Below are 22440 nucleotides of genomic sequence, written 5' to 3' on the forward strand. Positions count from 1 at the left end.
GCACCCCAGGAATCTGGGATCACCAGTACCCCTGGGATCTCCCATACCCCGGGGCACCAGCACCCCAGGATCACTTGCAGCCCTGGACATTAGCACCCCCGGGGTCACTGGCACTCCTGGGATCACCCCTGGGATCACTGGCACTGCCAGATCACCCCCAGGATCACCAACACTCCTGGGATCACCCCCAGGATCACCAGTACCCCCGGGATCACACACCCCCCTGGATGCTGGCACCCCAGGACACCGACATCTCTGGGATTCCCAGCACCCAGGGATCACTGGCACCCCAGGATCACTCCCAGGTCACTGGCACCCTGGGACAACCCCAGGATCTCGCCCAGGATCACGGGCACCCCCAGGATCACAGCCGGGACAGCCCTGGGATCACAGCCCAGACACCGGCACCCCCCGGGCCCCCACCAGCCACCCAGACCCGCTCCCCCGTGCCCACCCCAGTCCCCTGCTCTGAGGAGACACCCAGGTCTCCGCACCCCAGGGCAGTGCCCATCCCCAGGCCCTGCCAGCGCCCAGGACATGTTTCAGAGAGAAATGCCACAAAATCACTAAAAACCGCTCTTGTCCTTTCACAGGTTATTTTATTTCACCAGCTTCCCAAACTCCGGGGAGAGCTCCTCCAGTGAGACACTGCTGGAGCACCCCAGGATACCTGCCTGCTTTCGGGGTGCAGTAGGACCTTCCTGCTCACGCAGGAGCCTCAAAACTACATTTGCAGCATCCAAATTTCAGACTTCTTGCTTTTTTTCCAGATTTGGGACCACAGCATAGGCAGCAGCAGCACAGGGACCCACGGGGACCGGGTGGGTGGCACCGAGCAGCACCCACACGGAAGCACAAGGGGGAAGCAAAGCGGGGGGGGTGGGGGGTGGAGGAGAAGGTCAATGGAAGGCTTAGCTCAGTTCATGTGGATGCGTTTTCCTGGGAAATTCAGCCTGGATTGAATTTCCAGCAGCTTTATAAGCCTTTAGAAATTGATAATTACAAAGAAAAGGAGATTTCTAGGCTGTTATCCACAGCACTTCTGGGGACCAGGTGCCATTACAGTAACAGAAGTGAGCTGCAACATATTAAACCAAACTGAACAGCTTAGACTAATTAATTTTCCCAGCATTCCATGTAAACGGGGGGCAGCGTGTGGAAAACCTCCCACCCTGGATGCTTGAATTCAGGGATGCTCCGCCATAGCTGGTGCTGGTTTTGGCAGCAGGGGCTGTTTGTCCTTGTCACATCACTCGGTGGGGCCCAGCCAGCATCACCCCGTAAAGCTCCAGCTGAGTACCAGCGGGTCTTCCAGTAACCCCAGTGATTTGCCAGCAGGTTTTCCAGTAATCCCAGTGATTTGCCAGGCTTTGGCCAGGGTGTTCCCAACGGCCGCGGAGCATGGGCACCACATTTTGGGGCTTTCAGTATTATTCTTCCAGCTCTCCAAATAATTTCAAAGCTCTCAGGGCTCCACAACCTCCCAGAGGGATAAAGAAGCAAGCGGCACCCACCGGCTGGAGCAACAGAGGGTAAACACCGAGGGCCACCCGAAACGCATAGTAGATGCAAAAATCGTGGCTGACACTTTTATTCCTTGCAGAGACAAGAAGCGGAAACTCCAAGGAGGAGATGGACCCCAGAGCTCCTTTAAGCCAAGCCTGCAGCTTGACCAGCACGTATGTATGTACATATATACGGGCCCATGTCCATATGCGGCTCCCCGGAGCCACGGCTGTGGTACAGGTGGAGAGGAGTGATGGGGGAGCCAACACTGACGGCAGGTTAGGCTTGAGGAAACGCCTGCCGTCACCAGAGCTGTCCGAGAGGGCTCATGCTGCTGTCATTGCCCAGGCGGGTATTAAATTAATTTTTGTTATTTCATTACCTTCCTCAGGCAGATCCATACACCCAGACATCACAGCTAGCCCGCATGCACGACTTGCCCTGCACCCTGGGTGAGCTGGGTGTTGGAGGGAGCCCTGTGAGATCTTGCATCTCTCATCATTTTGGGTAAATCGCAGGAACCGCCCAGCTCTGCCCCGGCAAGACTGATGTGGTCGTGAAGCATTTGCAGCAGTAGGAGGAGATGGGACTCTCTTGGCTGGATATTTGGTATACAAACTTCCCTGGCATGTACCGAGGTGGAGTCAGCCTCCCACCTCCACTGGTGCTAGAGGAGGAGGACTTCCAGCAGGCCTTCAGCACACTCTGCTCAGCAGGCGAAGATAAGAGCAGCCTGGCGAAGCAGCGCAGTATCCTCTGGAGCTTTCCAGTTGCTGGGCACCGTGATCTCACCCTGGATCTGAATCACCTTCCCGGAAAGAAGCAGGCAAACACTGCCCTATGCCTGCTGCGTTGGGGTGGCGAGGCTGCCATAAATCAATGCTGCCACACTAACGCCAGGCAGCTGGTGGAAACGCTTCTCTGTCGTGTGCGCCTCTCCAGCCTCTTCCTCTGTCCAGGAGGACAAACACGCTGGGGTCCCTTCGATCCAAGGGAGGACTCGCTCTCACCCAGACTTGGCTTCTCAGGATCCACCTTGAGAGCATCAAACTAGCAAAGATGTGACTTGAGACTCTGTCAAGAACAAGCCCAGGAGGCCCTTGCCTCTGGCACCAGGAAGGAGGGAGGCAGAAGCAGCCCAGGTTATCCGCAACACACCTCTCTGTCGTGACGCTGCATTTTCCAGAGACACTCAGAAAAACAAGTGTTGCTATTTGAAGTCCCTGGCTTGCTTCCTGTCCAAACAGCGGGTTTGGTTACCAATAACTGTCAGTCTAGCTGCACAAAAGTTGGGTGGGTTGGGGTTTTTTTTCCCCTACTGTTTATTTTTGACAAATCTATTGTGGACATGAACACAAGGCACTTTCTGAGGTGACATTGCTTACTGAATGCTGGGTTCCAGGCTGAGCCTGAATCTGCTACATGACGTGCAGAAACGACAGGGGTTTATTCTTCCCAGCTGCTGTGATGAGCCCGGGTTTCTTGCGCATTTGCTCGAGGGATGACATGGTTCTGGTGTACGCGTGCTGGCAACAGAAAACAAAAAAGGATCATTAACGTGAGGTCAGTTTTCAGAGCAGAATTCTCACCTGTAAAAGCTTTTTTCCTGAAAAAAAACCCAAACACCTTCCCAACCTTCCCAAATGGTGCTGGAAAAAAGCTGCCCAAATAAGCCCCATCACACCAGCATTGCTCTACCAGTGGCAGATCCCACCAGGCTCAAAGGAGGGCATAAGAAGCCCTGGGAAACTCTCCTCCCGGGCACTGAAGAGCTGGTTTTGAGATGTTTTCCTTAAAAACGCTTACTGATGTAGTTGTGCAGCCCTGTTACTCATAAGCACCCAATCTTTTTGAAAGCCCTGCTAAGCTCAGGGCCTCAGTGGTATCTTATGGTGACCCCTTGCCAGGAAGGAACCAGAAAGTGAGAAGTGCTGAGATTCTTTTTTAGCAGGAGATCAGCACAGGATGGGGCCTTTACAGCCAGAGACAAAGAACATTTCAAAGACCTTAGTTGTGCTACAGAACCAAACCAGCAGCTTTCAAAAGCCTACAGCCAAAATGGCATCCATTCTGGAAGAGCCCTACACCCCACCTGGCAGTGAGGCGCAGAATTGCTCTCCCAACGCACATCGGCAGGGGTATGTGGAAATCTCAGGGCCCAGCTGAGATTACCTTTTGATCAGTCTTCATTTTCGCCTTGTAGAATGAGACCGAAGCTGGGCAGGCTGGCAGCGTTGTCTCCTGCATCCGCTCGAACCTGTCCTGCTCGTCTTCCTCCTGCCAGCAGAAAGACAGACCCCGCTCCATGTGAAAAACACACATCTGGAGACATATAGGTCAACAGATCCTGTTTGCCACCTTGCATGCTGATTCAACAATCTCTCTGAAGCCTCAGAAGTGGGAGGCCTCCCGTTCCCACACTTTAGGTGAGCAGATTTGGGCACGACTTTGGGCAAAATCCACCTGCAAGTGTAAAGCCTCAAAAGGAGTTCCCTCAGCCGTCTTCTCACAGCCATGGTCTGCCTATAACTACACACAGGACAATCTTCCTTCCACTGCAAGATAATCTGACAGCGTGAAGGAAGTCTGAGCTTCAGTGTGGTCCCCCCTGAGCCCAGCTTGCTGATGTCCACACCCACGCTTCTCCAGGGAACCATCTGGAAGGCGTGAGTGCACTGAAGAGGAACATGGATTGAATGAAGCACAATTTTTTAAGATACCAGCTTGTCTATGATGTTTTCAGATTTGAGGATAGCTCTAGCAGATTCTTAGGTCACCTCTGTGGTGGTTCATGAGTAGCTTGGAGAAGGTGACAGTGAAATTCTGGTGTGATAAAAGGCAGGTGGGCCAAACCGAATCAAGCCAAGAGCAAAAGATGCACACCCTGGAGAAAAGGGTTAGAACGGTAAATGAAGAGCCAGTCTGGAAAAGGGAAAATGGTTCTAAGGAGGAAACAAACCCCCAGAGAAAAAGCAGGCGGTTGCCTCCCAGACCGGTACGGGCCTCAGCAAGGCCAGTGACACAGACTGGGAAGCTGTAGTGAACTGCCCAGTAAAAGGAACAAGAGGAGAAACCAGCACTGAGCAACATCACCAGGGACACTGTTTATCCTCCGCCTGGAGATTTCTGCCTGTAACATCAACAACTTGACACAGCTGCAAAGCATTGCTAAAAGGCATGCTTCATTCATCTTTGGGGTTATAATTGATGTGATGACAAGAAATCCTGGGCTGGAAACCATTAAGGGAGTTTCTATGAATACATTGAGTAACTTGGGTTAGTAAAAGTGGCTAGTGATGGATTTCCTCTTTTCCCCAAAGAGTGACATCCTGGGCCCATGCAGTCAGTCAGGGTTTTCCTGTTGACCTCATTAGGCTTTGGGGTCAACCCCAAACGGGGGTTGGGTTGGTTTGGGTTTTCTTGCTCTTTCCTATACAGGTCTGCATCTGTATCTGAAATCTTCCACAGTCTGGTAGATCACAACATTCTCTTTAAAAGTAAACCCGCTACATTTTTTTTTCCTCACATCATGTTTGTTACTCATACCCTCAAGGGAACTAATTCAGTAGGATGGGAAGAACCTGTCTCTGATCAGCTTTAAAGCTCTTCACTTGCCTTTCTAGAAGGGAGTAAAGAAAATGCTTCACTGAGATTTGCAGTCAAAATAATCAGACGCCTGGAGACAAAAGAGTTCCTTTTCTGTTTTCCTTCTAAAAAGCCAAAGCCATCCTGTCCCCCACTACACGTTGGCTAGAAATGGGGCTGTGCATTTAGGAAAGGGGTCACACGGCTCACGCCCTGCTTACACTCTTCCCAAAGACCTGTGGGTGCCCCCTGCTCCTGGTGGGGACGGGCTCCTGGGAGAGATGGACCTAGGACTTGTCCCCACCAGCTGTTCTCTGTGATCTGCTGAGGTTAAGCAGCAATAATGGAGGTGTGTTACACCTACAAACAAAGGGCTGGTTCCCCCTCACAGCCAGGGTGGGATCTCCCTCCTTGCTGTGCATCACTTCGTCACGTCAGACGGAGTGGAAGCACTGCCGCCACGTTCCTATCAAACAGTCTGAAGGTTTTGAGTCTGATATTTAACAATGAAGGACAAAACCTGGAATGACTTCAGAGGAGAATAATGCAAAGAAGCAGTCTGGTAAATGAGAAGCTTAAGAGAACTGTGCTTTGTCAGGAATGACAAAAGACCCCGGGTACCCCAAAGTGGTGGTTTCTAAACGGAGGGCTGGCTAAGTACCAGTTGCCACAAGACGAAACACAATAGCTTAGCTGTAAACATTACAGATCATACAGACTGGAAAGAAGCCTCCCAACTACCCCTCGCACCTCTGGGCAGTTTGCCTGATTACTGATAGTCAGCAGATGACTGGGTACTTCAATCACTCTGTCCTATTTTAGCCTCTTAATGGTAAAGCTAATGTGAAAGCAAGATGTATCTCCAGATAGTTGCTCTCTGCATCATAGCAGATAGCATTTCAATGCCAGCCATTCTGCTTAGAGAAAGGGGCAGAGTTGCCATTACCTCCTCCTCCCACAGGCTTAGTTGTGCCCTTATTACCATGCCACGCGTGGCTATCAAGGAGAATAAGCAGAGCTGCCAGGACAACTCACCAGGCACATGACTCTGTTCATGGGAATCATTCCAGGTCTGATGTTGCCACCGGGCTTCAGAGCTTCCCGCACATCCTTGGGGATAAGGAAAGACTCGCTGTACCAGATCTCAAACTCTGCAAAGCAAAGCAGGGGGCATTAAACCGGGCTGTAATGACCAAAGAGACAAGGGTGGATTGCTTCTGGCTCCCTGCCTGTGGATCAGACGGGACCTCGGTGCTCTTAAACTCTCAGATGGGACCTCAGAACTCCAAGCTCTTGAATTTCAAACTGTTAGAAAAGTTGGTTAAAAAGGACAGGGCGCTGTCAGCTGGCACCGGCTGCGCTGAGGCAGGCTGCCGCCTGTCCTTGCTGCCTGCGGGGTGGCTGGGACGTGGTGGCTGGCCCTGGGGACAGTCCCCTGGACTTGTGCAGCCCGAGAGGCGGCTGGCCGCGAGATGGCACTGCTCCTGCATCCCGGAGACAGGGAGCCATCCAGCCTGGAGCTAGCCATTTTGAGAGGTCAGCACATTTGGGGTTCAGATTTCAATTCCAAATGCTACAGAAGCACAGCCGCTTTCCGCCCCCTAACAGCCAGTGATAACACACAGCAGGTGCTGCGCTGCAGCAGGAATCCTGTCCTTATTAATACTGGCCATTTCCCAGACACCCGCTGCAAACAGCAGCAGACATCTGTGCTCTGCTCCATTTCTCTGGCACGTGTCCCCACGGAGCAGGAGAGCCCACAGCCCCTGAAGAAGGCTGTGCTGCCCAGGAGGGACACCAGGAACGGAGCTGCTTTCTGTCACGGGAGTCATGAAGGACAAACAAGGTTAAACGCAGAGCCCTGATCTTGCTAGGCACTGTGGACATGATGCAACACCGCTGACATTTTACCCCGGTTTTAGCGCTCGGATGACCTCTTCACTCTGGGATGGCACAGATATTGAATAAGTCTGTGCCTGTATGTTTAAACAAACAGCAAACATCTGGAGCACCCAAAAAATGCCAAACCCGGATCCAACGCAAACCAGTGGCAAAGTTTCTGCCCAGTTACGATTTGGCCCTGTCTATCTCCTGGAACAAGCCATGCATTTTTTTCAGCATGGGGTGCACTGATAGATACAAGTTGTGCTCTGGCAAGTGTGTAGAAAATAAAGTGTTGCCATGTGCACAGCATCCAGATGTGTGGGACTCTGGCATTCGTACACCTACTGTCTTCCATCACACGGGACAAATCCGGGGGTACAGCAGGACTGCACTCCTGTTACCACAGACTCAAACTGAGCAGCCTGCAGTGGAGCACACCATGAATTTGCATGGATCATCTTGAGCAGAGATGTGACTCATCACCATGAGGGTGGTGCTCGTGAAGAACTAGAATGACCAAGCTCTGCTTCCTGCCAAGGTGCTGGTGCTGCAACACTGGAACCTGAATCTCACAGGGCTACAGAGGAGACATCTGTAGTCCAGAGCCAAAGCCCTGGCCCAGTGCAGTTCCTTAGCCACCATCTCTATTAAATGAAATCAAGGGTGAGAACCAGGGCCATCAGTGGGAGCATTATTGTTCAACCTCATTGTGAAAAGCTCTTACCCACAGCATTGCATCTAGTGGCGTGACCAAGGAGCAGTATGTCATTATCTGTGAGAGAGAATCTGCAGCAATTTAGTGTCATGTCAAAAAAACCCACCCAATCATCAATAAAAAACAAGTCTGGAAGGCAACAAGAAAAATTACAACAGAGGATGACATGGGCTTGGCTTATATGCAACATGCCTGTGAAGTGCTTCAGTACTGAGCTGCTATCAAGCAGCCCAGCTAAACTGGAGGCTGCTCAGAAACTGCCCTGGCAACCCAGTACCTGAGATGAGTTTGTTCCGGCACTGGTCCACCAGATGCTGGCAGTACTGGATTTCTGCCTTCAGGTCCTGCAGTTCAGCATAACCAGACCTGTACTCTTCCTTCAGGTCTTTCAGCTTCATGATGAGTAAAAACTCCTGCTCATCAATTATGATCTGTCCTTTCTCATCAGCATACTCTCCTGGAGGGTAAGAAAAGGAAACGAAGGTTTCTCATGAGGGTGGAGAGGGACAAAGAACAGTCATTATACTTTGAACCACACGGTAGTTACCCAGTTATACTGAGGTTAACCACACAATTGACATTTCCTTAGACATGCTTTCTACAAATACAGTGTTGGAGTGGCGTGTGGCAGAAATCACTGATGAACTCCTGAACCCGCTCAGACACCAGTCCTCCCCGAACTGGGACACGTGCAGATGACGGGGAGGGACAAGGCTCCGCAGAAAGACACCCACATGACAGCCTGCTGGAGGGTATCACCTAGGGCTTTTATGGCTCCTACTGAAAAACTCCCTGGGCAGCCAGGGTAAGGGTTTTTGAGACAAAGGGCTGGTCACCCATTTGGGCACAGTTAAGCCAGTGCTACTTCCCTATGACAAACATCTCTTGCTCTTGGTTTCCTTCAGATCAGTTTATTCCTGTGGTTTCCAGCATCCACAATAAACCACCAGTTGGTAGATGTCATCATAAAAAGCAAAGGCCCAAAAGAAGCAATGAGTCCATTAAAAGACAGACCCTTACTTCGATATGGATTCAAGCTGATTTGTTCATTGTTTAGCCAAAAGAGCTTTGCATCTTGCAGGATCAGACCCTATGGGAAAAGGGCCCTTGCAAAGCATGGTCATAAAAGTCTCTCTATAGGAAGAGAAACGGAAACCAGTAGAGCAGCATTCACTCTGGGTCTGACTCTCTGGCCCTCATTCACTAGTCAGGGCCTGATTGCTGGGGACCATTCTCTTTCTCTCTCATTCCCTCTTATTTCCCGCTAATTGCCTGGCAGTAGTTAAGGCTGTAGTTTCACAGAACTGAGTTGTTTTGCTGTCCTCCTTGCATGCAAGGAACACCACTGCTACTTCCTCACCATCACACGCAGAGCACTCTAGACCACTCTGCTGTTAAAGCCGTTTGTTTCAGACTTCTCTCCTCGCCCAGAGGCATTTCTTCTCCACTCCTCTGCAGAACGTAACAGCACTGACTCTTGGGAGCCCTGCTGCAGGGACCACGAAACCTGACACACTTCCTAGTCTCATCCAGGCGTATTCCACCTAGCAAATATCTGCTGCAGCAAAGTAGGAAGGCACTTACCCCATTTTTTCCTCTAGTACCTTGCAGTTTGGGATTTTGACTTTCATAAACCAGACCCTAATCTAGATGAAATCAAGCTGTAGGAGATGCAGTACGTCTCCACCACAGTAAGGGCAAGCCTGCTACCCATGATTTCTACACTGTACTGACCTGCATTTGTCAGCAGTACACTGCCTAATCCATCAAAGCGTGGGGTGAGGAATCAACCTGACTGCAGATCACCTCACTAGTGTAAAGCCTGAGTAGCACGACTCGATGAGGCTGAAGTGTGGAGGACTCAGGTGGAGGAATCAGGTGGCAAACCACAAGGCCAGCTGCAGAGCTAGGCCATAAAGCCCAGCCTGTCCTGCTGCCCCGGCAAGCAGCAGTGGTGGTCTAGTGGTCTCACCACCAGAACTGCTTTGAAACCAGCAGCTTCCCTCTTCTGCCAGATTCTGGCTGGCCAGCCTCCACACAGTGACTTACCCTGCTGCCACCGCTCCTGCTTCTGAGCCTCCAAAGCCTTTTTGATGCCCTCCATCTCACGCTTGATGAAGTTGATCCTCTGTGCTACTGTACTGCTTCTCTTCTTCCTGGCAAGGAGGATGCTTTTGTTCTCTTTAAAGATCCGGCTGATCTCACTTCCGCACTCCTCCTTAAACTGCTCAAATGCCACGGGCTTGGATGGAGGAGAGCTGCAACAGAATTCAAAGAAAACACACACAGACATGGGGAGGTCAGTTTGTTCTGCCCTGCAGCACGACACAGTTCATGGGAGTTGCCATAGCTGAGGTTTGTGGATGGTATTTCAATGGGCCCTTTGAGGATCTCGCTGTGCTAGCTGCACCCTGGTACCATCTCTGTGCCAACCTTCATACCCGCTTACCCCCAGTACTACTCCCAGAAGAAAGAGTTATTTACATAGAAACTACATTCCTCAGGGATGCCTCAGCATTGAGTCTTCCCTGGAAAGTGGGCCTTTAATGGTCTGAATTTTCAGAAGAATAATGAATACTGTTCATCCCTATTGTTCAACAGAAACGCCTTTGCTCTTTCCTCGCTGGATTCTCAGCACAGACCAGTCAACTCTGCCAACCAAACCCCACAGCTGCGTGCGTTGGCCAGCTCTACAATGCTGCCACCTATGGCTTTTAAGTCTTGCCTGTTTAGAAAGACTGAATTCAAAGTGGTATACATCAATCCTGACTTTCCTATGAAATGGCTTTGATGCAAACGTGCCCCCAGGAACACCAGCTCTTGCTTCAACACAAATCACACTGGGCAAAAGGAGAGTCCCTCAGGAGAATGTCACACTCCCATGGATGCTGCTCTGTGCTGCGTAAGGTTGTTCGTGGTGAGCAGGCTAGATCTGGTAGCAGAAGGTAGCTAGAAGTCTCCACATTCCTCAGACCAGACTGGTTAAAGCAAAACTCTAACTACTGCCTTCCTCTGATTGACCTCTTAAGGGCATTTTTCAAACTCCTCAAAGGCTACGTGAGACTGCTTTCTGTGCCAAACTGCTGGCAAAGCGCTGTAAACAACAGCCACTGGGCAGACTGCCACAGCTACAGTTTTGACAGCCAGCGACCGAGCTACTTTAAGAACTCTGCGTTGTGCCTTATGCAGCTGCAGCAGCAGCCTTCCCTGCCAGCCACAGGACTTTCAGAAGAATACTAAAGCACATGCAGAGGGCATGGAGGAACACGATAACGTGTTAAGGTGCTTCAGGAGTAAATTCTCCTGGGACAGCTTCACTGCGATGCTCTCCCTGGGTGGCAGGAACAAGCAAGGACTGGTCATCTACAGCACAGGCAATGGAGGTGCTCGCAATACTTCAGAGCTGCATCGCTAGTAGCTTGAGAGCACTCAGCAAGAAAAGATGGCTAGCGATGGGAAAAGTGGTGTCCAGACTGGTTTGTGTGGGGACCTGGCTGAGCTCCTGTGAGTTGAACAGCCTCATGTTGTTGAGTACATCCTCCTGGAAAGAGTCCTTCATCTCGGCACCCTTAGCATTTTTCATCCCACCAACTCCATCCAGAATGAAATGCAATTCAGTGCTGCTCTTGCATGCTAAATTCTTTGTCATGGTACAAGCAGACAACTGGCACATTTCTGCATTTTTGGCCATTCTCCACTATTCTGTCTTGATATGGCACCTCCTGCCATGATCTTGTGCAGCTATTGACCCATTTTCATGACTGTGTGGGGTTTTGTGGCTGGACATGAGGTCTCTGTGCACTTTTACTACTAACCAAAGGGTGAAGAGTGCTTTGATTTTCAGAGACTTCACACTTAATAGAGCAACTGATCAGGACAGAGCTCAAAGCAGATGGAGGAGATGACCGCCACCAACATACTTTGGTACACAGGGTGTCCATACAACCACTGCTGTCCTACAATGTATTTCTGCATCCAAGCAATGAAGATCTCTGAATCTCTCCTCTTTACTTTGAAGCAGGTAGTTGTACTACGGCAACACAATGCAATCACTCGACTGTAAACCACCCTCTGGCAAAGGGGATATACTCCCTTACAGGGAAAGCTTACCTGGGCCGCTGGGAATCCTTCACGGGAGCTGGCTTTGAGAGCTCTGCATCAATATTTGCTGTATCATGGCTCCTTACTCCCTCTTTCACATCCAGATCCTTGGTGGAAATTATTACCTGACTTTTTGATGGTAAAAAACCATCCAGATCTCTCCCAGAAAGAGAGCTCCCGATTCTGTCCTTCCTGACAAGGGGAAAAAGATGAACCAGATTAATTAATTTCTTCATAATAGGAAACTGGAATCAAAACATGCTGCAGGTGCTAGCTTTGCTGATTCAAAAACTAGCAGTCTGACGTAGCTTCTACCAACATTTGCAGTGAAATATCTACTGACAAGGAATAAGATCAGCCTTGTTCTCACGCATCCTTACTTCCTAGAGTAGAGGAGCTGCCTTGTGTAGCAAATACTGTAGAACACAGCCCAGGCTGGACTAGCTCTCTTGAGAAGGATCACAAGGACAACAGTCCCACCCTGTCTGGATTGAGGCACACCTGCAGACAGGATAACCCTCTTTACCTTCAGAAGAACCTACAAACTGAATCCCCTAGGATTTGATCTAACCCCACATCTAAATGAAGCCCATCTCTCTGTTCTTCTCCCTCAGCTAACCTCCACAAACAACACCCAGCCTTGTCTGCAGGGGACAGTGTGACTTCAAAGAGATATAGAAAAGTGCTTGCCAAATCTCCTTCCATCTACCCAGAAAACAGGACTGCACAGAGGAGTCCACTCTGTCATGTGGATACTAAAGCCTTGGTGGTTCCTCTCCTCTCTAACACAAGGACTTGGGGAAAATGTCAGGGAGGAACCAAGCAGACGCTCTCGGCCACAGAAGTAGTTCTAGAAACTGCCAATGCAGGGACCTCACTTCTATAAATTGGAGGATCTTGCTCTGCTCAGTACTGATTGCTAGTTCCCCCTTCCCTCTCAAAATCTCTTCTCTTTATCTGCTCCTTTGTCCACTGTCCCTTCCTCCCTTTCCACTTAGCAGATCTCCTTCTACCTAACACTTCAAAGAAAAACTGAAGGTTTAACATGTCTTCTGACACCACCACAGGATTCCTACCCCGCCTGTGTGTTCAACTCTCCACCTCTCTTGTCACAGGCTAACCCTGTCTGTGCTGGCTGCAAGCTCTTCAGCTCAAAGCCTGTCCACCCTCTGTGTCCACAGCTCACACCCTGCGCAGCGCTCTGTGGTCTTGGTTCATCCGTAACAGACACACAGACAAACTGTTCACAGTAAATCTTCCCCATAATAGAGATCTACCCTACCACAGGCTGTGCCTGCCGGCCACACACATTCCCCTAACACCCTCCTGATAGTGTGGCTGGTGGCCATAAGGACACCACAAACCCTTCCAGCACTATGCTGGAATGTCATCCTTGAAGAAACACAGAACTTCCACACACCTGTTAAGCCAGCTTCATCTCTGCCTTCCTCCGTGGGCTGCTCATCACACCTTGACCAGAACCGGTCACTGTGATGACACATTATCAGAGAAAAGGGAGAGCTGCCTGGCTACTAAACTCACTTGGGCTGCTCATTGCTTTTCCTGGATTTCTTCTTCCCACCACGTCTGGATGAAAAAGGAGTAGTTCTAGTCCCAGAAGCCTGTCCATCCTCTTCCCGCACCAAATGGCCATCCACATCAACCACACCTGCCTGGAAACAGGAAAAAATAAAACATGGACCAGGAAGCATTAGATCTGTAGCTGTCTAGACCACAAAAGCTGTACAGCCCTTGCCCAGCAGCTATTCCATCCTGTTGTACACTCTAATCTGGAAATCTGTAGGTACTACCAAGTATTTCAGGGAAACACTTCTGTAAGAATGAAGTGAAAACTAAAATAGGGCCAAAATAATCCTCAAATTCATATGTCAAATGTTTCAGCCACTTAGGGGGAGAATAACTTAGGTCTAGTCTCACAGAAATAAAAGCACCCTCAGAAGTCTTCATTTAGTGAAGATACGTATTATAACTACGTTTCTTATACTATTTGTCATATTGCCTCAACCATAAAACAGAGGCGCCATTAAGCACTAAAATCTACCTAAATCAGACTTCAATCTTGATTTCCACTTCTTAAAGACTTGAATAGGCCTGTTAGAGACTATGTGCTTCTGTTATACAAATACTTTGCATTTTCCCTTCTGCCTTTCTTCCAAAAAAATTCAAAGCATCTTCAGTTAAGCCACAGGACAAGTATATGACTCTGCATAACAGATAATGATTATTTTATCCACTTTACCGGGTAAAACCAAGGCAAGGAAATAACCACTTCAGAGAGAAAATATTTCACAGATGGAAATAAGTAATGAAAAATAGATTATAAACTATAAGATAGAGTCCACATCTGGATTTATGGTTTACATATGATACATTTACTTTGCTCTAGAAATTATAAGGCTTAAAAGAGGTATCTCAGCAGAGGCAGGCAATCTGACCCTGCCTTCTGCAACTGATTGACAGACAGGTCACCTTCTAGTTTATATTTTCTTCATTCCCATTTAATAAATTATTCTGTTCAGATAATGGGTCTAATGCTCTGCTGATATGAATGCCACTTTGTTAGCTGGTGCACCTCTGCTCTGTGCACGTTTTATGACCCACTCATCCCATTAACATTTTGGAGCTTCAGATTTCAGTGGGGAAAAGTTGAGAACTTGAGGCGATTCAAGGTTCAGCAGCAGAGAAGCCAATTCTAAGATAGATTCTGGGCCAGGCTGAAGCACCAGGCATTACCTTCTGAACAGCAGCAACAGCAGCAAAGTCATTTTTGTCTATCAGAGCATACTTGCTTCGTAATCTGGCCTCCACTTCATGCTCCTGTTGACTAGGGTAGAAAACAGCCCCTTACCATTGTGTTCAAGGAGGACTATTTTGTATGTCAAAACCTGTAATATCTGCCAATACCAGATTTCCAAAGAAACCCATCTTTTACCCGTGATCTTATTCCCAAACACCCCACCTTGCTGCTCCTTTTCTTCCCCATAACCATTGTAACCTTTTTCCATTCTCCTCTTCCTTTCTTTTTCTATGATGTCCCCTTAGGCGTCTTAGACATGGAAGCTTTTTGATGGCTATTTTAATACTTCACATAACCTTTTAATGGTCCAGATCAAATAATATTACCTCTGTTCAGTTCCATCACCTTACTTTAACCTAGTGATTATCAAACTGAGTGATTTTTTCACTGAAAGGGAAGGAGTAAAGCATTGTCAGTAGGCTTAAATACACTATATGAGAATGAAAATTGTTAGAGAACCTGCAAGTTAAAAAAGACTAAAGCCCACTGTTTCAGAACAATAAAATGAGTCCCAAGTTAAAAATAAATCAGGCAAAATTTTACCGTGAAACCCATTTTGGTCTTGGGTCCCAGCAATGCCTGACTGCCCAGTCTGATGATGTACCACAGACACTTGTCTTCACACAAGTTTCTCAAGGGCAGGCAGATTTTCTACAGCAATACCCCAATGTCACTCTTGTGAGTAGCAACCTCTACTGCCTAGCCAAACCATTGCTGCAAAGGTTGGTGGGGCAGGGAGTGGGGGGGTTGCCCTAATACTCTTCTTCTTCTTTGTTTTCTATTTCATGACATGGAAGCTGCTTGTCCTCATTTTTAGGATTTTTTTCCAGCCTGTCATTTACCTTCCCTCCTTCAGCCTAAAAAACAACTTTCATCATCCATTGTTGACATTTTCGAATAGCCACTTTCACGCTGTCTCCCATCCCACACCACACATCAGAGAGCACCTCCTTGGAAATAGCCACAGAGCCCTCTTATCATGTTCCTCCAAGTTGCTTTATGACCTTCCTTTGCCATGATCTCTAAAAAAAAAAAGTAAATCTGATGACTTTTAGATGCTGGTGTGGTTACACCAGTTCATATCATCTCGTCCTACAGAGTTTCATTTTTCTTTTGATCTGTTTGCAGACTGCCTCGCACTATGGAGGTACGCTCCGTGACTAGGGATCCTGCAGTTTATGCTCAGTGATGGTATATTTGCCAAGCAGACTTTAACCAGTGAAGTTTACCATCAAGGGCCTTTGCACGTGACTTATGAGCACTGGAAGGTTAGAGGCAATAGTATTCTTGTGCAAAAGCCAGCAGAATTTGTCCAAAACTGTGTTTTCTGTTACAAGTTATTCCCTGTACTTCATAATGATTCTTCACCGATGTCACAGTAAGTGTGATATCACAGACAAAAGCTTGGTCAAATTTCTAAACCTTACTGTGAAATGCATTGACCTTCGATATCTTACCTTACAATCAGTTTGAACTGCTTAAATACCTCCCGGACTTGCCTGATGTTCACTATCTGAGGAAGAGATGTATGCAGTGAAGATACAGATAAGCATTTCTATGCTGTGGTCAGCTGTACCAATTGAAATATTTCAGATTGTGAGAGCTCTGCTTTCCACTTGCTAGGTATCCACACTCAAGGAGAGTTACCTTTATCCTGCACTTGAGAGTCAAGCTGGAGGTGAATACATTGCTCGCTCTGAGGCAATTTTTAAAGCAAAAGGAATCTGAAAGACTGTGGTAAATTCCACGGAGCGCACAGCCATCAAATTAATGAATTATTTACAATAATTTTGCAAATGACATAGATGGAAACTACTGACTTTGCGGATTATGATGCTACTTTTCTTTTCACTGCTGCCCAAGACTGCCCGAGTACTTGGAACTGCCAGAGCACTATCTTTAGCCCTCTTACCCATGATAACAAATCAGTGCAGTCGAGCCATACTACTGTCGCTGTTTAGGAGATGATGAGCAGAGGCACGGACAGATAAGTAATGGGCAGTCTGCAGCTGAGCAGGAATCTGCACTCAGCTCTCCCGTAGTCCAAAAGACTGGACCAAGCGATGAAATGCACTATCTCTATTCTCAACCCTCTCTCTAAAAGATTCTTCAGTGCCATCCTTCCCTGTGTGAAACTCCTTAGTCCTTCTCTACCTTCCCTGCTCCACACCCACCCACATCACATTTTGCAGGCCAGGTAAAACACATCTTCACGTAAGCCTTTATTCTGCTCCACTCCTGCCTGCTAGAGGGAGAGAACAGGGACTTTGAGAGAAGATAATGATTACATTAAATGAGAGGGAGTGTCTGAAGTGTTTTGTTTAAACTAAAGGGTTATCTAACTGTTTGGAAAACAGTCTTCCAGCAACTTCTGCACTGTTGTCACACTGGCTTCCGTTCACAACCAAACAAAACTTTACAGTAACTCTGACTGTGCATTTATGACTTCCATTTCCTTATATTTTGTTTGTTTTCCAGTTTGTCCACACAGGAATATTTCTGTACGCAGGACTTTTGCTGTTTTGTTTTGCAATCATTTTGCAGTCAACAGGTAGTTTCAAGTTGAGACACCCTGCCCTAATGAACCTGTCTCTAAGAGACTGGACATATTTTGGCAACACACCTTGCAAAGATTTAGTCTGATGTTGGCAGGGCAAAATTTTGACATTAATTCTTTAAAGAAGTTCCAAATAAACCAATTCAAAGGGTTTCGGGACTGAGGAGAGGTCTCAAGCTTCCAAAAAAAGCAAAAATGGAATGAAAACAAGGAGACAGTCCTTAACATGCAAAAAAATTAAATTACAATTCTGTAGCGCTTTGGGGGTTAAAGACAGCCTCTTCAGAAGACATTTTCATTGCTTCCGTCTTGGAGTAAAATGGGATGGAATCAGTATTTAAGTCCTTCTCCACTAGAAAGCTACTTACATCAATTTCATCAATGGCTCCTTTTAGGTATTTATGGACTTGAGACTTAATCCCTGCTATCTGGATGTCAGTCAGAGGGTCATAAGTCACGAAAGAACGATTTACCTAAGAAAAAAGGTGAACAACTGAGTATGCGTGAATTACAAAAAGCTGAGCAAGTACTAGTGTGGCAAACACCTGACATTGCTCTACTGTGCCCAAGGAAGCCTTATGTTTAATTTCTGACTGCGACTTCTCATCATCTGAGTTGACAGGACATGGGACTTGGGAGCAGACTGAAAGCAATGCATTCCTCTTCACATTTCAATCAAACAAGAGGAGGCCTTCAAGATTCTGAAAAAAACATCTACAGTGGTTGGGGACTGAAGCTACAACACAGTCTCACTGCATGGGATCTTCAGAACTTTGCCTAAACCCCAAAAGACAGTGCTGAAAGCAGAAGGAAGAATACGATCACACTGGACACTGAGTTAACTGATCCTACTGCAAAACAAAGATCATGACAAAGCCTTAACTAGGTCCCGTCTAAGACATTGCAGCCTATTCCTTACCAAGCTGTCATGCATGGCCAGTTCCTGCTTCAGAAGAATAATCTCCTTCTCCAAAGCCTTCACTGTCCCCTAGCCAGAAAACAAAAGGGTGAGCAAATGACTAAATGCTATTGGAGAAAAAAATGCTGAAAAGCAGCATTAAACTGGCTGCCAGAGAACATCACAGCTGTGTACCAGCTCCCCCAGGGTTTGCTGTCAGGTTTGCATCAGTGAAGTAGTGGGTCTGGAAATCACTTTGCCTTTGATTAACTTCCAACAGGACAGCTTCTGTTGTGTCCTGGGTGTACTGCCTGCAGAGTCAGCCTAAGCCATAAAAGAAGGGCCACCTGTTTTTTAATTTGATGCTTTCCTGATCTGATACTGTAGGGGTCATCAGGTTCCGGACTATGAGATATTATCTTGAAAGCAAAAAAGTATGCAGGTTTCCACTCTGACCCTTATTGAGTTCTGACATTAACTTTAATAGAGGAGGGAGTCTCCTGTGGTGTATTTGATTGAATTTCTCCATAACGTGGGAATATCTTCAAGCATTCACTATTTAGAATGTGTTTCCAGAAAGGTGTGGGTACACAAATCTCCTTGGGATTGAGTGAGAATTGGCTACTGAGCTGCTTTTCAAGCAACATGTTGAGCATCAAAGCACAGTAGCTTCCTTAAACGTTACTCTTTCGGCTACGCTTTTCTACTCCACACATCTCAACAAAAATTGAAGGGACTGAAGAGGAAAAGACAGTCTGTTGTACAGCTTCTTCTGGAAGCTGTTGGAGGAAACTCCCCAGCTGTTTCTCTGCTTGCCAATGAGATCGGACCATGAAATACAGCAGGGCACTCACACACACCACATGTGTTACAGATCAGATAACTCTAAACTTGTTCTCTGGGCTATCAGTAATTCATAGAGCATTTACTGCTGCCAGCTCTGTTTCAGCTGTGAAAGTGCACTCGGGACATCTAAAATTCTATGATCATTTTCTTTAAATTATTTCCTTGTTTAAACAAGTTTTGTAATTGTGGCAAAAATGTTATGTTACCAGCAGCAACAGGGATAATGCTGTCTAAAGCTGCAGGTAGGACTGGAGATGATTTCCCCACATACCAGGGGAGCAGTCCACGACGTAATATCTCTGTTAAGAGGTGAATCTTATCAGAAAAATTAAGGGCTCGTATGCATGCAGTTGAAAGAATTACCACGTGTCAGGGAAGATGTGACCATGTGCATGACTTTACCCTCTAGCATATTCAAGGAAACTGTAATTAAATACCAATGAAAAAAAGTTTCATACTAATCCATTTTATCATATACCTAAATTTAGCAAGTGTCAGCTTGGCTGATGAGTGGTAATTCATTAAGCTACCGAATTTCCCTCTGGTTTTTAAGGTCATTACCCTAAATATTAATGAACCTGAGAAAATATGCCTTCCTCCATTCCCCTTCTCTACATACCTCTCGGTCATATGTCTCATTAAGGACTGGCTCTGTTGTGATCCATTTCATTCTGGTAGCAAAACGAAGAGAAGACAACTGAAAAACATGAGCTTAAGTAACTGAAGGAGATATTGGCAAGGATATAATTTTCAGAATCTGTTACTACTTAATCATATGGAATCCCAGAACACAGAAATACAACAGCTATTTAACTGCAGGGAGCAGTATAGAATATCTCATTCCAGGAGCGTATCCTCTAGTGCTCACTGGCTTCTATGTGATTAGCCAGCTTCAGAGGATGTCTTTGTCTTTTCTGTTCTGCATGTGGACAGCTCTTTGTACCAGAGTTGCGACCTCAAAAATACCCACTCCCATTTCTAATCAAAATAACACTTAGACCCTAAAAGACTCCAAATCACACATCGATGGCCTTCAACCTTAATTCCTGCAACTGTGGTATCTTGAGAGTAAGCCCCTGCAGCCTGAAAATCCTCTTCTTGATGCAAGGTATAGCAGCTGTCTTCTCAGTAATATTACAAGCTTCTAGATGCTATCAGAACACCAGGAGATGATAAAAACAACACTGCCTTGAAGACAACTGCCTAACAGGTGTCTGTGTTTACATTTTTTTGCTACCTAAAACTTTCTTGGCAAAAAGGAGAGTGATTCCGTTCTCTGTGTTACAGATGTGGTTAAGTTGATCCAGTTCACACAGTGAGACTTTCAACAATTTCATTATTTCACAGGTTAAGAAACCTTACTGTTAGGAGGTTACTCCTGATTCCTGAACCAGCAGAAAGCCAGCTCGGCTCTGATGTGAACTGGTGTGATTCCATTGACCTCATTTTGCCTTCTTCTTTGAATGTACCATTCAAACACATTCATAGAGTTGAACCAACAGTAATAATTAACACTATCCAGTGTGCTCAGATTTTAGCTGCTTGTGCCTGCTCTATTTCAGGCTCTCATTTTCCCCCGGGCCAGTTACCACTCGTCTGTTTGCATCACAAAGCAGATTGGCAGAGCAATCTGTTTTCTGAGCCTTTGAGATAAGATGAGCTATCCAATGTTTCTGATGAATTAGGCAGGATGTTTCTCTGGGACTTCTGCCATGGCCCTCCAGAGACTATTCTTTAAACCGAGCTACAGCCAATTGCAACAGTAGCAGGAACAAGACTTTAATTCTGCAGAAATCAGTTCAACTTACAGTCTCTTCCACATGCACAGCTTCCCCACAGATATTTGCCACTAGGACAGTATTGCAGTTTCCCCCTGGGAAAATTTTAAAAGAAAAAAAAAAGCAAAGAATATAATTTGGGGGTTTTTATTGTTTCCTTTTCTGGAATGTATTATATTATGTGCTGACTAAAATAGAGAAAAAGAAGCAACAAAGAACACAGCCAGTTTCTAACTGTCCCTCTAAAGTTCCCATGGGTACAGAAACACAGTGGCACAGAATGACTTAAGAATAAAGGTAAAATGTGTTTCTCATGTGGTGATGATGCAGTAAGATGGATGGGAATACAAACTGTGAAAGCCTGAAATCAGGAAAACTGGAGCAGAGGATTTTAAAAGCCCTTGGCCTAAATCTAATAGTGAGGAACCTGGCAGGACATAGTCACTGCCTTTCCTAAAAGCAACGCAAGACTTGTGCTTGGAATGCCTCAAACATCACTCTTATTTCTGATGACTTCGGTTACTCCACACAAATGTCTACAGCCTGTTTTCAGCTGCTTTCTCCTCCCATGTCTCCAGCCTGCATTCCAAGAGCATAAGCCTTTCCTGTGGACTCACAATGCACCACAGCTTTGTGTTTATCACCTGTAGCCTGATCCTAAAGCAGGAGCATCTGAAAAGGCTTGTAACATGCTGGGTTGGGGGGGGGGGGTTGGTGGTAGTTTTTTAAAGTATTCTAACAAAGGTTTCGTTAATTTCTACTTGCTTGATCAGTGTGGGCTTTGTACTGTCTCCTGCGCCTGCTGTTTTATTTGATGAGGAAAAACAGACATCCTGAGAACGATGATGAGTTCCATGTGTTTGTATGTTATGGCCTTAGGACTTAATATGCTCATTGAAACAACACTGTTTTCTAGGAACTATTTGGGGCTGTTGTAATGCACAGCTCTTACCTAGTGAGTCCTTGAGAACGTGAGTGAGCTTGCTCTGCCGGAAGGGGATGTGGTCCCTCTTAGGATCGGCCAAGGCAATGATGATTTGCTCAAGGAATGACAGAGACTTGTTGATGTACGTGGCTTCTTTCAGAACCTGTCCTTCAGACTGTAATGAAGATCAAAAGGCAAAGCTTCCACAACACATGTTTCTGGCCAAACCGCAGAAGAGAGCATATTCCTTACTGAGGGTACATCTCCACTTGACTGTGAGGGTAAGGATCTAATTCAGACCCAATAAATTTGTGATCTAGAGCTTTCTTCAGTCTGAAAACAAGTTTTCAGAGATGTCAGGTTTTCATTACAAGTCTACAAGGACCACTGGCTTTCCTTCCCAAAGGGTAAATTATATATTTGTCACCGGGCTGATGCGATTTCTATTCTGATCAATACAGAATGTCACACGGGACCTGAGGAGCTTTCAGTTGTTGAGCCCTAATGCTCTAAGAAAGTTTCATGGGTTTGGCTGCTGTGACCAGGAGTGGGGGATTTGCACTGTCACTCATAGAATGAAGAGGAAAATCAGAGGTCTTTTGTCTTAATAGGTGATGGCTCTAGCCCTTTCTTTCATGGAGAAATTAACTCAAATTAACTAACTGCATGTGGGTAAGGTTGGAAGGCACATCCAGGATGGGAGTCACATACATGTGGACTTAGAAACGATACACAGCAGCTGCAAACAACTGAGCACCCTCTGATGTGTTAATGTGACTTACAATTTGTCACAGTCCCTCCTACTTATCACAGGTTGAATTCTGTTG

The 22440-nt window shown here is 46.7% G+C and overlaps 1 protein-coding gene across 6 annotated transcripts in view; it reads right to left on the minus strand.

Moving 5' to 3' along the window:
• Positions 1-1298: 1298 nt before the first annotated feature.
• KIF9 (kinesin family member 9) overlaps positions 1299-22440 on the minus strand; it is a 29055-nt gene continuing 7913 nt past the window's right edge. For 4 of the 6 annotated variants that reach the window (XM_052808970.1, XM_052808981.1, XM_052808990.1 and 1 more), the window contains 14 exons: positions 21641-21788; positions 20719-20783; positions 19530-19607; positions 18086-18154; positions 17535-17639; positions 16067-16122; positions 14546-14636; positions 13334-13464; positions 11801-11983; positions 9740-9948; positions 7968-8147; positions 6127-6242; positions 3679-3783; positions 1299-3032 (listed from right to left, as the gene is read on the minus strand). In XM_052808970.1, coding sequence (XP_052664930.1) covers positions 2925-3032; positions 3679-3783; positions 6127-6242; positions 7968-8147; positions 9740-9948; positions 11801-11983; positions 13334-13464; positions 14546-14636; positions 16067-16122; positions 17535-17639; positions 18086-18154; positions 19530-19607; positions 20719-20783; positions 21641-21788 — 1644 coding nt within the window. In that variant the 3' untranslated portion in view covers positions 1299-2924. Of the gene's footprint in view, positions 3033-3678; positions 3784-6126; positions 6243-7967; positions 8148-9739; positions 9949-11800; positions 11984-13333; positions 13465-14545; positions 14637-16066; positions 16123-17534; positions 17640-18085; positions 18155-19529; positions 19608-20718; positions 20784-21640; positions 21789-22440 lie in introns of those variants that run through there. The other 2 variants (XR_008238388.1, XR_008238389.1) reach the window with 2 other exon arrangements.

This window comes from Harpia harpyja, chromosome 1, assembly GCF_026419915.1.
Source record: "Harpia harpyja isolate bHarHar1 chromosome 1, bHarHar1 primary haplotype, whole genome shotgun sequence".
Taxonomy (NCBI): domain Eukaryota; kingdom Metazoa; phylum Chordata; class Aves; order Accipitriformes; family Accipitridae; genus Harpia; species Harpia harpyja.